Source organism: Nyctibius grandis, chromosome 1 (genome assembly GCF_013368605.1).
Source record: "Nyctibius grandis isolate bNycGra1 chromosome 1, bNycGra1.pri, whole genome shotgun sequence".
In the NCBI taxonomy this organism is placed as follows: Eukaryota; Metazoa; Chordata; class Aves; order Nyctibiiformes; family Nyctibiidae; genus Nyctibius; species Nyctibius grandis.
Window position 1 is genome coordinate 45963206 of NC_090658.1, and position 15733 is coordinate 45978938.

The following is a 15733-nucleotide window of genomic DNA, read 5'->3' on the forward strand; positions in this document are numbered from 1 at the left end:
GAATGAAAATTCTGTATTATCAGTATTTTAAGGATAAATATATTTACAAGGAAATAGTAATTACTATGAAATGTTGCAGGCACAGAGATAAGTACATCTAAATACTTTAAGGTAGGGAAATGTCTTAGAGTCATTCAGTCTGCCATACTTCTTTCTGTCCTGAAGAGATAATGGGCATGCATGTAAATTATGTTCTGGATGTCATTTTAATCTCCCTGTACAAAACAGATTATTTAATGCTCAGTGAGGAGGGTTCTTTTTTTGTTATCCTGCCCTTTGACACCTAGATTCATGAATGGAAAGAGTGAAAGGAAACAAAGACACTTTGGATTCTGTTTATTTAAAATTTTCACTGATTACAAGAACTTGACTGAGAAGTATATAGCTTCTCTTTGCAATTAGTAAAGAATCAGACTGCCAAAAAATGGTATTGGTTAACAGTACTCTATGAGGAGTTTTGTGCCTTTTTTTTTTTTTTTTTTTTTAATCCTCTCATGGGATAATAAATGATCAGTGTTTGCAGGTGTTTTTTCAACCTTTCCCTGGAAAATTTCCTCGGTCTAAGAATTTCATATTAAGATCTTCCCTTTTTACCTCATTAATTACATTATGTTGTGGGCTTTGATGTATTTTGTTAGGTTCCAGAATTTCAGTTAAAATAGTTGAACTGAATTGGAAGAGTGCAAATGGAAGCTTCTCAGTGTGTGTCAGTGGTAGTTTTGCTATTGATTTCAACATAATTGTGATTTCACTCTGCTGCTTTACATGGTTCAACCTGAACAAGATAAAACTTTGATTCCAGTTTCGTAGTTGGACTCTACTACTCTGCATAGGCTGCATAATTGAACTGTTTATCATAGAGCTATAAGAAGAGGAGGCTATCCAGTTTGTTCTGGAAATCAAATTAGCCTTAATGCATTCCAGTGTCAGGACTTGTGCTAATGGAACAATAGAATATTGGTATTAATATTCTAGGAAAATACAGTGCTAAAATGCTCAGTCACAGATTTATCTAAACGTATTTTTCAGTAACTGAAGGAGATTTCTAACAGAAATTTTAAAATCAGTGACAGTAATACTATAATCAGTTATAGCTTTATATAAAACATTGATATTCACTGAGAGATAACGTAGGTTGCTTGATGAGAAACTTGAACAGTGTTTTTTAATGAAACAGCATGAATTGAGATACAATGTATAAGAGCAAATATTTAGGGTGAGTAACAGAAGATATGCTAAAAGAAGCTGCTGGAACTTTGTGATAGGTGTACTTTGGTATAATGAGTTGCATCAAAGAAAATATATATTTTTTAACTGTTTTTTTAATTCTTTTTAATAAATGGCTGTAGTATATTTTAAAAAAAACCCAAACTAATAGTAGTGAGTTTAGTATTTTTTTTTTTTACCCCAAATCTTGCATCAATCCCAAACCAGTGCAATTCCACTGTTCTGATAAGAAATGTGATGGTGTTATAGCAGCATTGAGAATCATGTAGGCTGTTGTCACTCTTAGTTATAGCTCCTTCCCCCCAACTCCCAAGTCAGCTAACCTGTGGCATGATTGTTAGTGGATTATTCTGTAGATACATTTCTGTAACTGTCATTTCAACAAAGGGTTCTTTTCAGTTTCTAGTCTTGCACTTATCTCACAAAGACTATAAATGTGAAGAAATACAGCACAACTGAGGAAGTGTGCAACAAATATTCACTACACAGCAGCTCATATGTATTTCCATTAGTCAAATGAGGGGCTTCCCATCCTTCTTCTGCCTCTTGTCTATGTCTGCATATTAATCAAGTGTCTGAAATATGCATGTGAGAAGTAACCATTTATACTGTAGTAGTTATAGCTTTAATTGTAAATTTGATGTATAATAATTTGTACCATTTTTTTCATGAGCTGTGCTCATAATTTGTTCATTGTATTATTTCCAATCCATTTTCCACAGCTGCAATCTGAATAAGTGGCTCAATTATAGTTAGTGTTATCCTTTAATATTCACTGTGCTTCATGGAAAACTTTCAAAGAAATATTCTATTTAAAGACAATTATCCTTAAATATCATGGTTTTCTAAAGACATTTGCATGAAAACAAATGCGTGAAGAACTCATTTTCCTCTTCCATACTCCTGTCTGCAGTAATAATTCTCCCGTGTGACATCATAATCAGCTGTCATATGATATGATATCACAGTTCAGTGTGACCAGAATTTTCTGGCTTGGACACACAAATAAGTAGCAGGGCTTGTAAACCAGGCATAGCCATCATTTTGCTTCTGAAAATTGGATAGTTCTGATTTAGGAATCATTAAGAAATAAATGCTGTTAATAGATATACTGAAAATTTGTATATCTAAAAACATTTGCTAATGTAGTCTTTTATTTTTTTAAAAAAAGCAAACTGAAACAAGTTTGAACTTGCATTAAAAAAGTTTTCTGTCTGATTTTCTTCTTTTTTGAAAATTACTTATTTTTTTCCTAGTGTCAACGTTAGTTTTAGGAAATGATACCTTGGGACAGATTTCTTCAGTGGGTTATCTGGTCCAGAACGTGTGAAAGTACAAGCAGCTACGAACCGTGTTCATTACTCCTTTGCACTGTTCTTTTTTATTGCACTTAAAAGTATGGGCCTAAAGGCAGAATTTTCTTGCAAACTTTAGATTCCCATAAAGTGGCCATTGTGTAACTGCTACTCTGCTATACTGGCTATACTGGCAAAATACATAACACTACTACCCTAGTATGTGTTTCTTTGAAGAGTGGAAGCTAACCAGCCTCTCAGCACACAGAAGATGCTGTGTAGAATCAATTGAATGCTAATTAAATCTCTGATCTTCAGCTTTTGACATATTATTCCTGCCTATACTCCTATTTTATCAAATTGCACTTCCCATTTTTTAAGATTAGTAGAGCTTGAGAGTCATGGTTTATAGAATTGTCATCGTGATAAATAGTAGAGATTAATGCTTTCATCCAAATTATGCATTCTTTTTAGGTTGATAACATTACATAATAATAGGGGTGGATTTCCAAAGTCTTGATCAACAAAATGATCACAGAAAGACTTCTTAAATAATTCATTTCCATCTATCAAGGCTGACATGAGGCAGCGTTACCAAACAACCTCCTTTTGACAGGATAGTCCAATAGTACAGTTCTTATTCATTGCTCTTCTACTGGCACAGGAACATTTGTGGGCATGTATCCAGGTCCCCAGGAAACTTGGAATCATTCCATGTTAAAGAACTGTAACTGTGGCTAACAAACCAGCTGCTGTATTGAGCTCAGAAGGAAGTCTTTGTAGCTGCGTGGAAGGAACTTAAGTTATTTGCATAACATCCAGCAGCCTTAGTGGGAAGGGTTGGCAGGAGCACAACAGCAGGGTAGGCATCCAGCTTTTCTTTTCTGACCATATCTGTCAGTGATTCCATTCTTAAATGCTAAGATGAGATGGCAAGAGAGAGAAGTGAAGAACTTGTCCAAAAGGAGTGTACAAGTGTACTCATGATCATATTGACAGCATTCTTTGTGGAAGTAATAGTTCATTAAATTCAGCAAACAAAATCTGTTTATAATAGTATCAACATCTATTGGGGAATGTTTGTGAGTTGCTAAATTCTTACTATGGAGAGAGAAAAACCTTAAAGAACAACAAATATAGCAGAGTATAGTGCTATCCATCAGCATAGGTCAGCTGTCAACCAAAATGTGCTGTTGTATTGAGTTACAGGAATTCACAGGAATGGTCATTTATATTAAAAACAGTCAGATTTTGCCAACTTCAGATTTAAAATATTTACTAGTATACCTTAAATATACTGCATCACATCTTCCAATATTAATATTTCTCATAAAATGTCAATCTGCAGTTCCAAAATGGGCATTTCTTTGGTCTTCTGTCACACCAGCTTTACACTGTAAAGAGAAATAATTCTCTGTTTAAATACTACCTTTTTCAATGTACCTTTGTTTTAAAATACTCAGGCCATACTTCATCAAGTATTTAAGGTAACACCACCACCAAGAAAAAAAAGTCTTGCTTTCCTGTGGCTCTCTCCTGCCTTCCACAAATACAGCTGCTTGTGAGGCCAAATGGTAAATGACATTGTGGATTTGGATTGAGAATAAATGGGGCGGTAGTGTGTGTTTGCTCTTCCCTTCAGTCTCCCACCACCTCACCCCCAGTTTAATTTCAAGCTGGATTATATTCTTAGTCCAATTCTCTACTTTTGCACAAATGCTTATGACAGAAAAAGGGTTAACACAAGGGACCAAAAGAATGGAATTTTTGTAGGATAGCCTTTTCTGACCTTATATGTATTTGTGCATTTTGTAAGAGAGTCTTTTTGATTTAAAAAAATGCATATACTAAAAACTTCTATGAACAGTTTTTACATAGGAAGATTTAATTCACCTGAATTTCAAAGAAAATTGAATAATCTTCAATAAGAGATTAAATATCTTTCCCGATATGTGAAATTGACCCTTCTGTGTTCTCACTATTTTATATTCTTGCAGAAACAGAAAAGGTGATTCTGGAATAGATTAGTTCTCCTTCAGTGTTTTTATTTGGCAAAGGTTTCTCACACTTCTATGATTGTATAAAGAACACTCTAAGAGATGATAAAAATGCTGTTAGCTGTTCATGTTAATGTGTATACCACAGAAATTTTCTTGTATTTCACCTTTGTAAAATTACTTGTGCCCCAAAAATATTAAGAATATTGACATATCTGAGAGCAGCCTTATGGAGAACGACTTGGGGGTACTGGTGGATGAAAAGCTGGACAAGAGCTGACAATGTGTGCTTGCAGCCCAGAAAGCCAACCATATCCTGGGCTGCATCAAAAGAAGAGTGGCCAGCAGGTCGAGGGAGGTAATTCTGCCCCTCTACTCTGTTCTCAGGAGACCCCATCTGGAGTACTGCATCTGGCTCTGGGGCCCTCAGCACAGGAAAGACATAGACCTGTTGGAGAGAGTCCAGAGGAGGGCCACAAAGGTGATCAGAGGGCTGGAGCACCTCTCCTATGAAGAGAGGCTGAGAGAGTTGGGACTGTTCAGCCTGGAGAAGTGAAGGCTCTGGGGAGACCTTATAGCAGCCTTCCAGCACCTGGAGGAGGCCTACAGGAAAGTGGGAGAGGGTCTTTTTACAAGGACAAGTAGTGATAGGATGAGGGGGGATGGTTTTAAACTGGAAGAGGGTAGATTTAGATTAGATCTTAGGAAGAAATTCTTGACTGTGAGGGTGGTGAGACACTGGAACAGCTTGCCCAGAGAAGCTGTGGCTGCCCCCTCCCTGGAAGTGTTTAAGGCCAGGTTGGATGGGGCTTTGAGTAACCTGGTCTAGTGGAAGGTGTCCCTGCCTGTGGCAGGGGGGTTGGAACTAGATGATCTTTAAGGTCCTTTCCAACCCAAACCATTCCATGGTTCAATGACTGATATTTTCCTTTTTGTGTCGTATTTTCATAAGTCAGTGTTTAAAAATCCCACAGGCTGCTGCTGAAATACTGTTTCTCTGAACACATCAGTTGTTTAAGCAATGCTTTGGACTCCTGTAAGGAACCAAAACCTTTGTTTTAATTGACATCATTGGCCATCAAACAGGAGCTCTGAGGAATTTGCATGTAGTGAAAGTAAGCTGCAATGTTATATTGTTATTGTTACCCATTCCTAGTAACAGTCACATAGAAACGATGTCAATCATGATGCCACTGTAACTCTACCTTGAGTTTCTTAACCCATTTCAGTAGAAGAGTTCTAAAGTTTGCTTTATCAAACACAACTTTGTGTTGATTTCTGACAAGCAGAAAACATAATCTGTCAAGTTTTAATGTATATTGTTCCTTTGCCCCCCTGCTTCACACTTTTTTTTTTTTTTTTTTTTGAGAATTGTCATGGTATTAAATGTAGGGGAAAAAAACACTTATCATCTGAGCTCCTCTTACCTCCTCATATCTTCACTGAAATAAGGGGAGAATTCATATTCCAGGCTAATTTGACCTGACCTTTTTTTTAAACTCTGGTAAATGCATGCTATGCTTATTTTCAGCATGTTAAAACATTATGTTGGCGTTTTTGTTCAAGGAACAAAAACTGAAAAGGAAGTGCATAACATTCTGTCTTGTCTCTTATTTTAGTCTGGTTTTATTCAATGAGCTAAAGGATGGGTTCTGCCTGCAAATGAATCTTCACAGCATGAGTCGTGGTCATTCTTAAGACCATTAAAGCCATTGAAGAATATTTTTATATCCTAACAATTCCAATTTTGTAAGCAAATTAACACTTATCAATAGGGCTACTATCTTTTCCAATTTGTGGAAGACAGCAGACATGTTCTTCAGCATAGTAACCGAGTTAACAGTTTAGGTTTTCAACCAGAGGAATATAATGTACCAGAAACAACTCTAACTATTTTACACAGGTAAATAATAGTTTACGTTCCAAATAAAGGAATGTAAGTAAATCTCCCTTTGGGGAGAGAGTGTGGGGGGGGGAAGCTAAATATATTTATTCACTGAATTAATCATAGTGGAGAGATTACTTACCTTTAAAATATTCTTTTAAAAGGGACAAAACACCTTTCTTTGTCTAAGGTCCTATCTGTTTCATATATTTTGCTTACATTTTCTACCAGTCTTGCCCTCGTAACTCCTGTGTGTATTAGCCAGTTTCAAGCAAACTTGAAAAAGGTATATTAGCGATGGCTATGTTCTTTCATGTTATGTAAAAAACTCCAGTGATTAGACAGAGAATAAGCATCTAAGTTCCTGTCAGCACTGAAGGAAATGCAGAGAGAATTGTATGTGGCTATTCTACTTGGCAGAACCTGGTCTGCTGTTCAGTGTGCATGTACTGGTTAGCCCATGAAAGATCCGCAGGTTCAAACTGCTCACATCTCGTGGGCATCACATGGGAAACTGGGATTATTGCATTTGTTGGGTTTTAAGGAGGCAGAGGATAGAAAAGCATACAAAGCAAGTCTTATTAGTTCCAGTTTCATGTGGTGTTGTGTATATGCAAGCAACACTGGAAGCTTACTGTTATTGACTATAAACATTTTAATACACTTTCTCTTTTGTTTTTATGAACAGATAACAGAAATTTGTCTGGATTAATACTGAACTGAATGCATCTGAACTGAAGGAAATGTTTTAAGATTGCTCTCCTGACAGAAGTTGTACAAAAATGGTACACTGAGGTTTCAGCTTGCACTTCTGGGAAGACTGTAACTATATTTTTATATTGCAGTTTATTGGCCCATAAAAGACAATGTAATAACAACAGTAACAGTAAATTTATGCAGCAGTAACGGTTCCCCTCCCACTGACTGGACATGAGTGATCAAAGGTCTTTGCACGAAGATAAGCACAAAGTTAGCAGAACTTCCTCAAAGTTCAGGGAGTCTTCAAGAAGCATGCAATCTGATGATTATTTTGCTAGAAAACTTAAAGCTTTGAATGGTAGCATGGGTCCTCCTGTTTCTTCAAATGCATCTAGCAAAACTGAAAATAATCAAACAAATGGTACACCAGCTGTGCCTAAAATGGGTGTTCGAGCAAGGGTATCAGAATGGCCTCCTAAAAAGGATTGCTCTAAAGAGCTGAGTAAAGCTGCTTGGGAAAACAGACCTCCAACCAGTTACGAAAGTGTTGGCTCAGTACTTCCAAATGGACAAAATGACCAAAGTGATGGACAGCAAGAGGAGCTAGAATTGGAATTTACGGAGGGAAAATATTCGATTGGAGATCTTTTTGTTCATTCCCCTCAAAGGGGACTTCATCCCATAAGGCAAAGAAGCAACAGTGATGTGACAATAAGTGATATTGATGCTGAAGATGTGTTAGACCAGAATGCTGTTAACCCAAATACTGGAGCAGCTCTTCATAGAGAATATGGCAGTACGTCTTCAATTGATAGACAAGGCTTGTCTGGAGAAAATTTTTTTGCAATGCTAAGAGGATACCGAGTGGAAAATTTTGAACGTAAAACCCTTGCTCCATTTGGATTTTCTGAGTTTTTCCACTGTGATCCTACCATTTCTCCAAGTCTACATGCTGCTGCGCAGATTTCCAGGGGAGAATTTGTCAGGATTTCTGGCTTGGATTATATGGATAGCGCCCTACTTATTGGTCGAGAAAGGGAGAAATCTTTCAAGAGGAGACTAAAATCAGAAGCAGTAGAAACATCTCTATTTAGAAAATTGCGAACAGTTAAAAGTGAGCATGAAACTTTTAAGTTTTCATCTGATTTGGATGATAGACTTGACAGAAATGTTCGTTCTTGGAACTGTCAGAAGTGTTTTGCACATTATGATGTTCAGAGCGTTTTGTTTAACATAAATGAAGCAATGGCTACCAGAGTAAATGTAGGAAAAAGAAAAAATATAACCACTGGGGCTTCAGCTGCGTCACAAACTCAGATGCCAGCAGGCCAAACAGGAAACTGTGAATCTCCTTTGGGAAGCAAAGAGGACCTCAATTCAAAAGAGAATTTAGATGCTGATGAGGGTGATGGAAAAAGCAATGATTTAGTATTGAGTTGCCCTTACTTCAGGAACGAAACTGGTGGGGAAGGAGATAGGCGGATTGCACTTTCTAGGGCAAATTCAGCATCTTTTTCTTCAGGTGAAAGTTGTTCTTTTGAGTCCTCTCTGAGTTCCCATTGCACAAATGCTGGTGTTTCAGTACTGGAAGTACCAAGAGAAAATCAGTCGATTCACAGAGAGAAAGTGAAGCGTTACATCATAGAACACATTGATCTTGGAGCGTATTATTACCGCAAGTTCTTCTATGGAAAAGGTAAATTTTTCTAATGCAAGTGTTCTGAGATATTCGTGCATTAGATTTAAGTTGCTTAATAAAGGCTTTTTTTTCCCCTTCTCTATAGAGAGACCCAAGTATTACAGGGGATCCTGAAACTCTTTACTAAAATTAAGCCTGTTATTCTTCTCTCCCAGAGGGATATTCAACCAGCGGGTTATTTATAAAGTTATGCAATACTTGTGTAAGTTCACTAAGTGTGGGGTAATTTAAATTAGTATGTAAACTAGCTTCTCTGAACCAAACGTTCTCGGTGGGCCGGAGGAAAAGAAGACATTTATATCCAGTTAATACATTGTAAATACTGATACCCAGAGTGGAAATCATTGTTTCCTAAAAGGTGCCTCCAAAAGGGAAGGTTTTATTATTGAGGCTTCTGACTCCCTTCTTCTAGGTTCTGTTGTGTTCAAGTGTCTTTTGGAGCCTTTCATACTGCATGCACATATACATACTCCTTAAATAGAGAGCTTCTAATGATATTTAGTTTTTCAGCTTAAAGAAGGTTGGTTTATGCCTTTCTTCTAGCCTTTTACCCAGTTCTTTTAGGATCTGTTGACCCTGCAAAATGCCAGGGTACTCTTCACAGCAGAGTAATTATCTTGGCTTGAATCATTATTCAGATAAACTATTTCCACTTTGTGATCTACTTTGGCTGTCTGTATTCAGTACTGCATTGTGCAATGTGTGTGAAATCTGTTTTTGTGGGGAGAACACCAAAATACTTGTCTCTGTCCTTTCTGTATTATGAATTACAGCTCAGTCTTTTTGCTTTTATTAAAAGAAAAAAAATCTTCTTCTGTCCTTAAAAAGCCTGTTTGTTACTGCCTGAGTCTTCCTGCAATCATACTTCCTCTCCTTTCTAACTATATTTGAGCAGCAGGAAATAAGCACTGTACTGTACTCCTTCCTTCTGTGACGCCTTACCAGGGACTTGAAAGAGGATCCAGTACAGTGCTTGTTTCCACAATACGGTAGACACCTAGAACATATGGTCTGTAAAAACACTGTATTTAAAAGGCAATAAAGAAAAGAATCTGGATCTGTCACTTTAAATAATATACTATAAACAAACCTAATGACCTTTCTGGAAAGTTGATGTGAATGTAATTAGTTTTAATTAACTTCTGTTCCGGTACTATGTATATATGATCTCTTGACTAAAAGTAAAGTATGTTTATATTAATACAGTATTAAAAAGTTAAGAAATAGTATCAGTTTTATCCCACATAGTATAATACTAGGAAACTTGAATTGTGATTGTCCTTGTTACTAGTTGTTCTGTAGGTAGAGTTCTTCAAAAGTAAATACAATGTGATGCATTTAGTATCCAGTAATAAATTGTTACCCACTCACCTTTACAATGATATGTAAGCTATGCCCTGTTCCATGTTATCTTTCTACAGAGCTGTAACAGAAGCTAAATGAGAGAAATCTGTATTGGATGGCTCTTATAAGACAGATAGCAAGTCAGGGCAAACATGTTGATGGAACTAAAAACTTAATTTTTGATACCTATTATCTCAAGGGATCAGGCCTGTAAAGAATCTCCAGATTACTTCCAGCTGAACACAGTTCTCACCTAAGCAAAGTTTGTTGTGGATAGAGGAAATAAACCAAGCATTTTACCTAGGGCACCAAAATGTCTTGCTGCTGTGCTGATCTACCATATAAAAAAAAGTGACATTTATATGCATACTGAGTCTTACTTGATGCTCTTCCATGACAGTGAGATCTCCAGCTGATTGTTCATTGAATTGTAGATTTAATAGCACGGTTGAATTTAGCAAAATACATGTGGAAAGATGAAATAAAAATTTAGCAAACAATAGTAAGTAGTATATAGAGACATATGCAATGCCACTGATTTTCTTTGCCTTTAACAAGATATCTATGTAAAAGAAATAACTTTCTAAATATTTGATTTAGTTCACAGTTTTATAATTGGCACTTGTCAGCATACCAAGTTTTATTTCTGTTTTAAGATGCATGGAAGAAACATGCTGGCATGTGTAGCGCTAATTATTTCATCCCCTTTCAAGAAATGAGAGATTTGGAATTCAGTGTCTTCTGAAATGAGCTGTAGTTTTGTACTGCATATTTATAAGCTTTGTAACTATTGTTAAAATCAAATCCAACACGGCTGATGTAAAATATGTTAATGTTTATGGAAAATATCTTCTCAGTTTTCAGTTAAGGTTTGCAAAAGCTAGAATATTTTATTTTATCTCCTGGTTTTGATTTATTAATGGTGTCCTTTAGTGAACTGTATTTTTGTGGGATAAAAAGGGATGAGAAGCGGGAAAAAAAGCTATGTTGATTTTTAAAAAGGATAATTGAAATATGCTTTTATTATCATTGATTTGTCCTTTTCCCCTTGTGTAATTATCCTCATAATACCTTGAGACTTGACTATTACTTCCATGCATTTATTTGAGGGATGCTTCCAACGATTTCTTAATATGTTATTGTATCTATCTGCTGGTATCAAACTGAAACAATGTCCTAGAAGAAATGTACAGGCTTAGCAAGCTTTTGTTATTGACTCAGTTTTGTGTAAGTAAGACTCTGGTATTAGAAGAAAAGTTGACAATTATTCCTCAAAATGAAAAAGTAAAAAATAAGGAATATTTTACTGTCTCTTTAAGCAGCTAGAAAATAGCACTTATTTTCTTCTCTCCTCTCCAGTCGATGCTTTTAAATCAACATAAATACATTTAAATGAGCTTAAGGAGTTTGTACTTTATGAGATTTGAAAAAAAATAGCGCCTTGGATTAAAAATGTTTTCCCCAAATCCCAGAATATCAGTAGCCATGCTATTCTTTAATTTACTTCAGCTTCTTTAATTCCCATTCTTGAAACTGTTTTATCTATTTTATTTTTAATGTACATAAATAACGTCTTTGGTTTTGTCCTTCATGTTGTATAAGAAATAAGCAGATACCTGCCATGCTTGCATTTTTCTGCTCATTAATACTGCAGCCTAGAAACCTAGTAACTGTGGAATACCCTTTTCTAGATTTACATCAAAATGGAAGGCAATACAAACCCAAAGGGAGAAGTTTACCTTTTGTCAAAGCATGAATGTGCAGCTGTGGGGAGTTTTTATGTTGCTGGAAGTGTTTGGCTTCTGAATCTCTCTCTCTCTCTCTCTCTCTCTCTCTCTGGTCTGTAAAATCCTGTTCCATTTGATAAATTTGCCCATTAAGGCTCAAAGTTTTAATTTAGCACTGGGAAGTCCACAAAATATAATTTATCCATGCAGGATAATTATAGGAGAATATACAGGAGAATGCTCAGGCTGGGGAAGGAATGTAGCTGGTGAGCATGAGTGGGTAATTTAATGTCTGTGTCCCTTTGATCCTGGCTATTCCTTTCAAAAAAAAAGGATGCTAGTTGTAATGTGCTGCTACTCATTTTCTGTCCACAGGGAGATGGACTGTAACCACCAACATACTTTGTAGACAGATTTTTGAAAAGTTACTGGAAACTTAGTTTAAACTTGATTTGACAAATAAGATTGTCATTTATATAGAGATAACTTTGTCTTTTTGTATCCATTCTGAGAGTATGGATGACTTCGGTGAAGGACATTTTGCAAAAACTTCCTTACACATTCCTATAAATACACTGTAAAAAAAAAAAAAAAAAAGTAGCAAACTAGCTCAAAAATGGTAGCAAAGTGTTTTTAATCCACACAATTTTAAAAGGAGAAATTAGTCTATTACTTCATTGCTATTTAAAATATGGAATTATAGCATAAATTGGATTGGGAGACATTTCTGGAGGTCATCCAGTCTAATTCCCTGTTTAAAGTTGCCTTTAAAGGTAGGTTCTGAATAGGTTGCTGAGAACCTACTCCCCTTTAGCTGTCCCGTTAGCTTTTGACTCTTTCTAAGGATAGAGACTTCACAAACTCCCCTGGCAACCTGTTCGTGTGTTTGATTCCCCTCAATGAGAGGTTGTATCTTGTCCTTTCTCTCTGTACCTTGGAGAAGTGTTGGGCTCTCCCTTTTCTATAACTCCCCATCAGCTAGTGGGATCCTGCAGTTATTTCCCCCCTTAACCTGCTCTTCTCCAGGCTGCACAAGCCCATCTCCTTCAGCCTCTCCTCATCTGTTATATGCTCCAGCCCCCTAATTGTCTTGGTAGTTGTCTGCTGGCCTTGTCCCACTCTGTCCAAAACTGGACACTACTCCTTATGTGGCCTCAAAAGTGCCAAACTGAGAAAGCATAATGTCCTCTTCTGACCTGCTGATCTGGTCTTGCTAGTGCAGCCCAGAGTGTGGTTAGCCTTCATCTCTGCCAGGGGGTTCTACTGGCTGCTGCGCAGCCTGTTGCTCACCAGAGTCTCCAGTCCTTTTCTACAGAGCTGCTCCTGAGGCAGTTGGTCCGCAGCCTGTGCTGTTGGATGAGCTTGCTCTGTTCCAGATACAGGTCTATGATGGTCTTCATGAGATTTTTGTCGGTCCATTTTTTTCAGATTGTCAAAGAGAGAGTTTGTTTTAACATGTCAGGTTGAAAACTTCAGTGGGTTAGGAGTTGCTTCGCATGCAGCTCACCTCTCCCATCTCAGCAGCAGCTGCCTCCAGGGGAAGGAGAGAGCAGGCAGTGAAGTACAGACATCCTGCAGCTATAGGACTCTACATGTGTGGATGAGTTGCGACCAAGCTGGTGAAGGGTCTGGAGGGTATGACCTACAAGGAACAGCTGAGGGAGCTGGGGTTGTTTAGCCTGGAGAAGAGGAGGCTCAGAGGTGACCTTATTGCAGTCTACAACTACCTGAAGGGAGGTTGTAGCAGAGTGGGAGTTGGTCTCTTCTCCCAGGCAACTAGCGATAGGACAAGAGGACATAGCCTCAAGCTTCACCAGGGGAGGTTCAGGTTAGACATGAGGAAGCATTTCTTCTCAGAAAGGGTTATTAGACGTTGGAATGGGCTGCCCAGGGAGGTGGTGGAGTCACCATCTCTGGATGTGTTTAAGAAAAGACTGGACATGGCACTTAGTGCCATGGTCTAGTTGACATGGTGGTGTCAGGGCAATGGTTGGACTCGCTGATCCCTGAGGTCTCTTCCAACCTGGTTGATTGATTGATTGAGTTAACCACCTTTGCCCGCTTTTGTAAAATACTGCAAGATGTATGTATTTCAGTATCTGCTCTAGGCACATATTACTCATTTGTTAAAAGCCTGCTGGTTTTCCCCTTTATCTGCTGCACCTAACTACAGCCCTAACCTTCAGTACATCAACTGTTCTCTTTGAACTTGGTCATGTACATGAAGTTTTTGAGGATGCATTCCATTCCATCATTTGGATAATTTAAAAAAATATTAAACAGTAACAGCTCTGCTATCAACTTTTGAGAAACCTTTTAGTAACTGGCCACTGATTGGAATTCGTATTACTGATCACAGGCCTTTGAGGCCAGCCATCCAACTAGTTTATGTCCACCTTGTAATCTGCATGTCCAAACTGTGTCTTTTCAGTTTAGCTACACAGATACTATGGCAGACTGTGTAAAAAGCATTGCTAAAGTAGGTGACATTCATTGCTCCTTCCTCAGCCACAAAGCCAGTCATCTCATTGTAGAAAGCAACTGGGTTGGTCGTGCATGATTTGCATTTGGTAAATCTATGCAGGCTGTTTCCAAGCATCTTTTTGTCCTTCATGTGCCTGGAAATGTCTTCCATGAGAATTTGTTCCTTAATCTCCCTGGGAACTAAGGTTTGTGGTGACTAGTCTATAGCTTCCCAGACCCTCTTTCTTGCCCTTTTTAAAGGTGGGTGTAACCACTCACTATGACCTTTCGAAGGTGATAAAGAGTGGCCTAGCAGTGACACTGGCTAGTTCCCTCAACATGTATCCTCTTTGGTCCCATGGACTTGAGTGTGTCTGGTCTGCTTAAATGGTCTCTAACTTGATCTTCCTCTTCTGTCAGTAGTGCTTTACTCTCCCAGACTGGGCCAGTTGGCTTAAGGATGAATTTACCTATTCATCAAAGACTGAAGAGTTACTAGCTTCAGTTTTCACTTGTTAAAACTGAATTACTGCTTTGAATGTAAAGCTTTAAATAAGAATAAATTTAATGAAATGAAGGAAGCTACATAGCACCTTATTTGTTTGAAGACTGTTAGCTTTTGTTGAAGACTTTATGTAGATATAGTTTCTCCAAAGTAGTTTCTTACAGCATCAAGCAAAATGATTAATTTCATAGTACCAAAAAGTGCAAAAAATTATTATTTCATAGTAGCAGCAGTTGTAGTAATTTGAGTTATGTGATATGAGTGACCATTCTGCTCATCAAAATTAGCATTTTGTGATTTATGTACTTACTTTGCCATTCAGAAGATCACAAGCCAGTATATTTACAGACCTCATAGCTCAATTATAAATAATATTTTTTTCTTGCTGCAGAAATTTTTATTGAAATTTGATGAACATTTTCTAGGAGACTCATACTTCATTATTCTCTTCTCTCTTCATTCACTCTTGTGCAAAAGAGCATCAGAACTACTTTGGAATAGATGAAAATCTTGGACCTGTGGCAGTCAGCATCCGGAGGGAGAAGGTTGAAGATGCTAAGGAGAAAGAAGGATCTCAGTTCAACTATCGTATAGTTTTCAGGACAAGTGAGGTAATGTTCTTTCAGTAATTCTGCAAAGGAATGTAAAAGTTAACTTAGAGCTTAGGATACTAGTTGTTTGTCTGTGGATATGTTGCTGACTTTGAAAGTAAATCTGTTACTGGGAAAGGGATGTTTCTTGTAGAGTTATTAAATGTAGTTGCTCCTGGAACAAAGTTTTCCTCTTCTGTATTGTGTAAAATTTTTCTTGTTTTGAGCGAGCACCCAAAAGGAGGTAAGTTGGCTGAAGGGAACTGCAAGGGGCAAGCAAGGGAACAGATGATAAGAAAAAG

The 15733-nt window shown here is 37.4% G+C and overlaps 1 protein-coding gene across 5 annotated transcripts in view; it reads left to right on the forward strand.

Annotated features, from left to right (window-relative positions):
- Positions 1-7194: 7194 nt before the first annotated feature.
- The window catches only part of SIPA1L2 (signal induced proliferation associated 1 like 2), a 93208-nt gene continuing 84669 nt past the window's right edge, over positions 7195-15733 (forward strand). For all 5 annotated transcript variants that reach the window (XM_068422673.1, XM_068422846.1, XM_068423000.1 and 2 more), the window contains exons 1-2: positions 7195-8799; positions 15319-15452. In XM_068422673.1, the coding sequence (XP_068278774.1) occupies positions 7335-8799; positions 15319-15452 (1599 nt within the window). In that variant the 5' untranslated portion in view covers positions 7195-7334. The remainder of the gene's footprint in view (positions 8800-15318; positions 15453-15733) is intronic.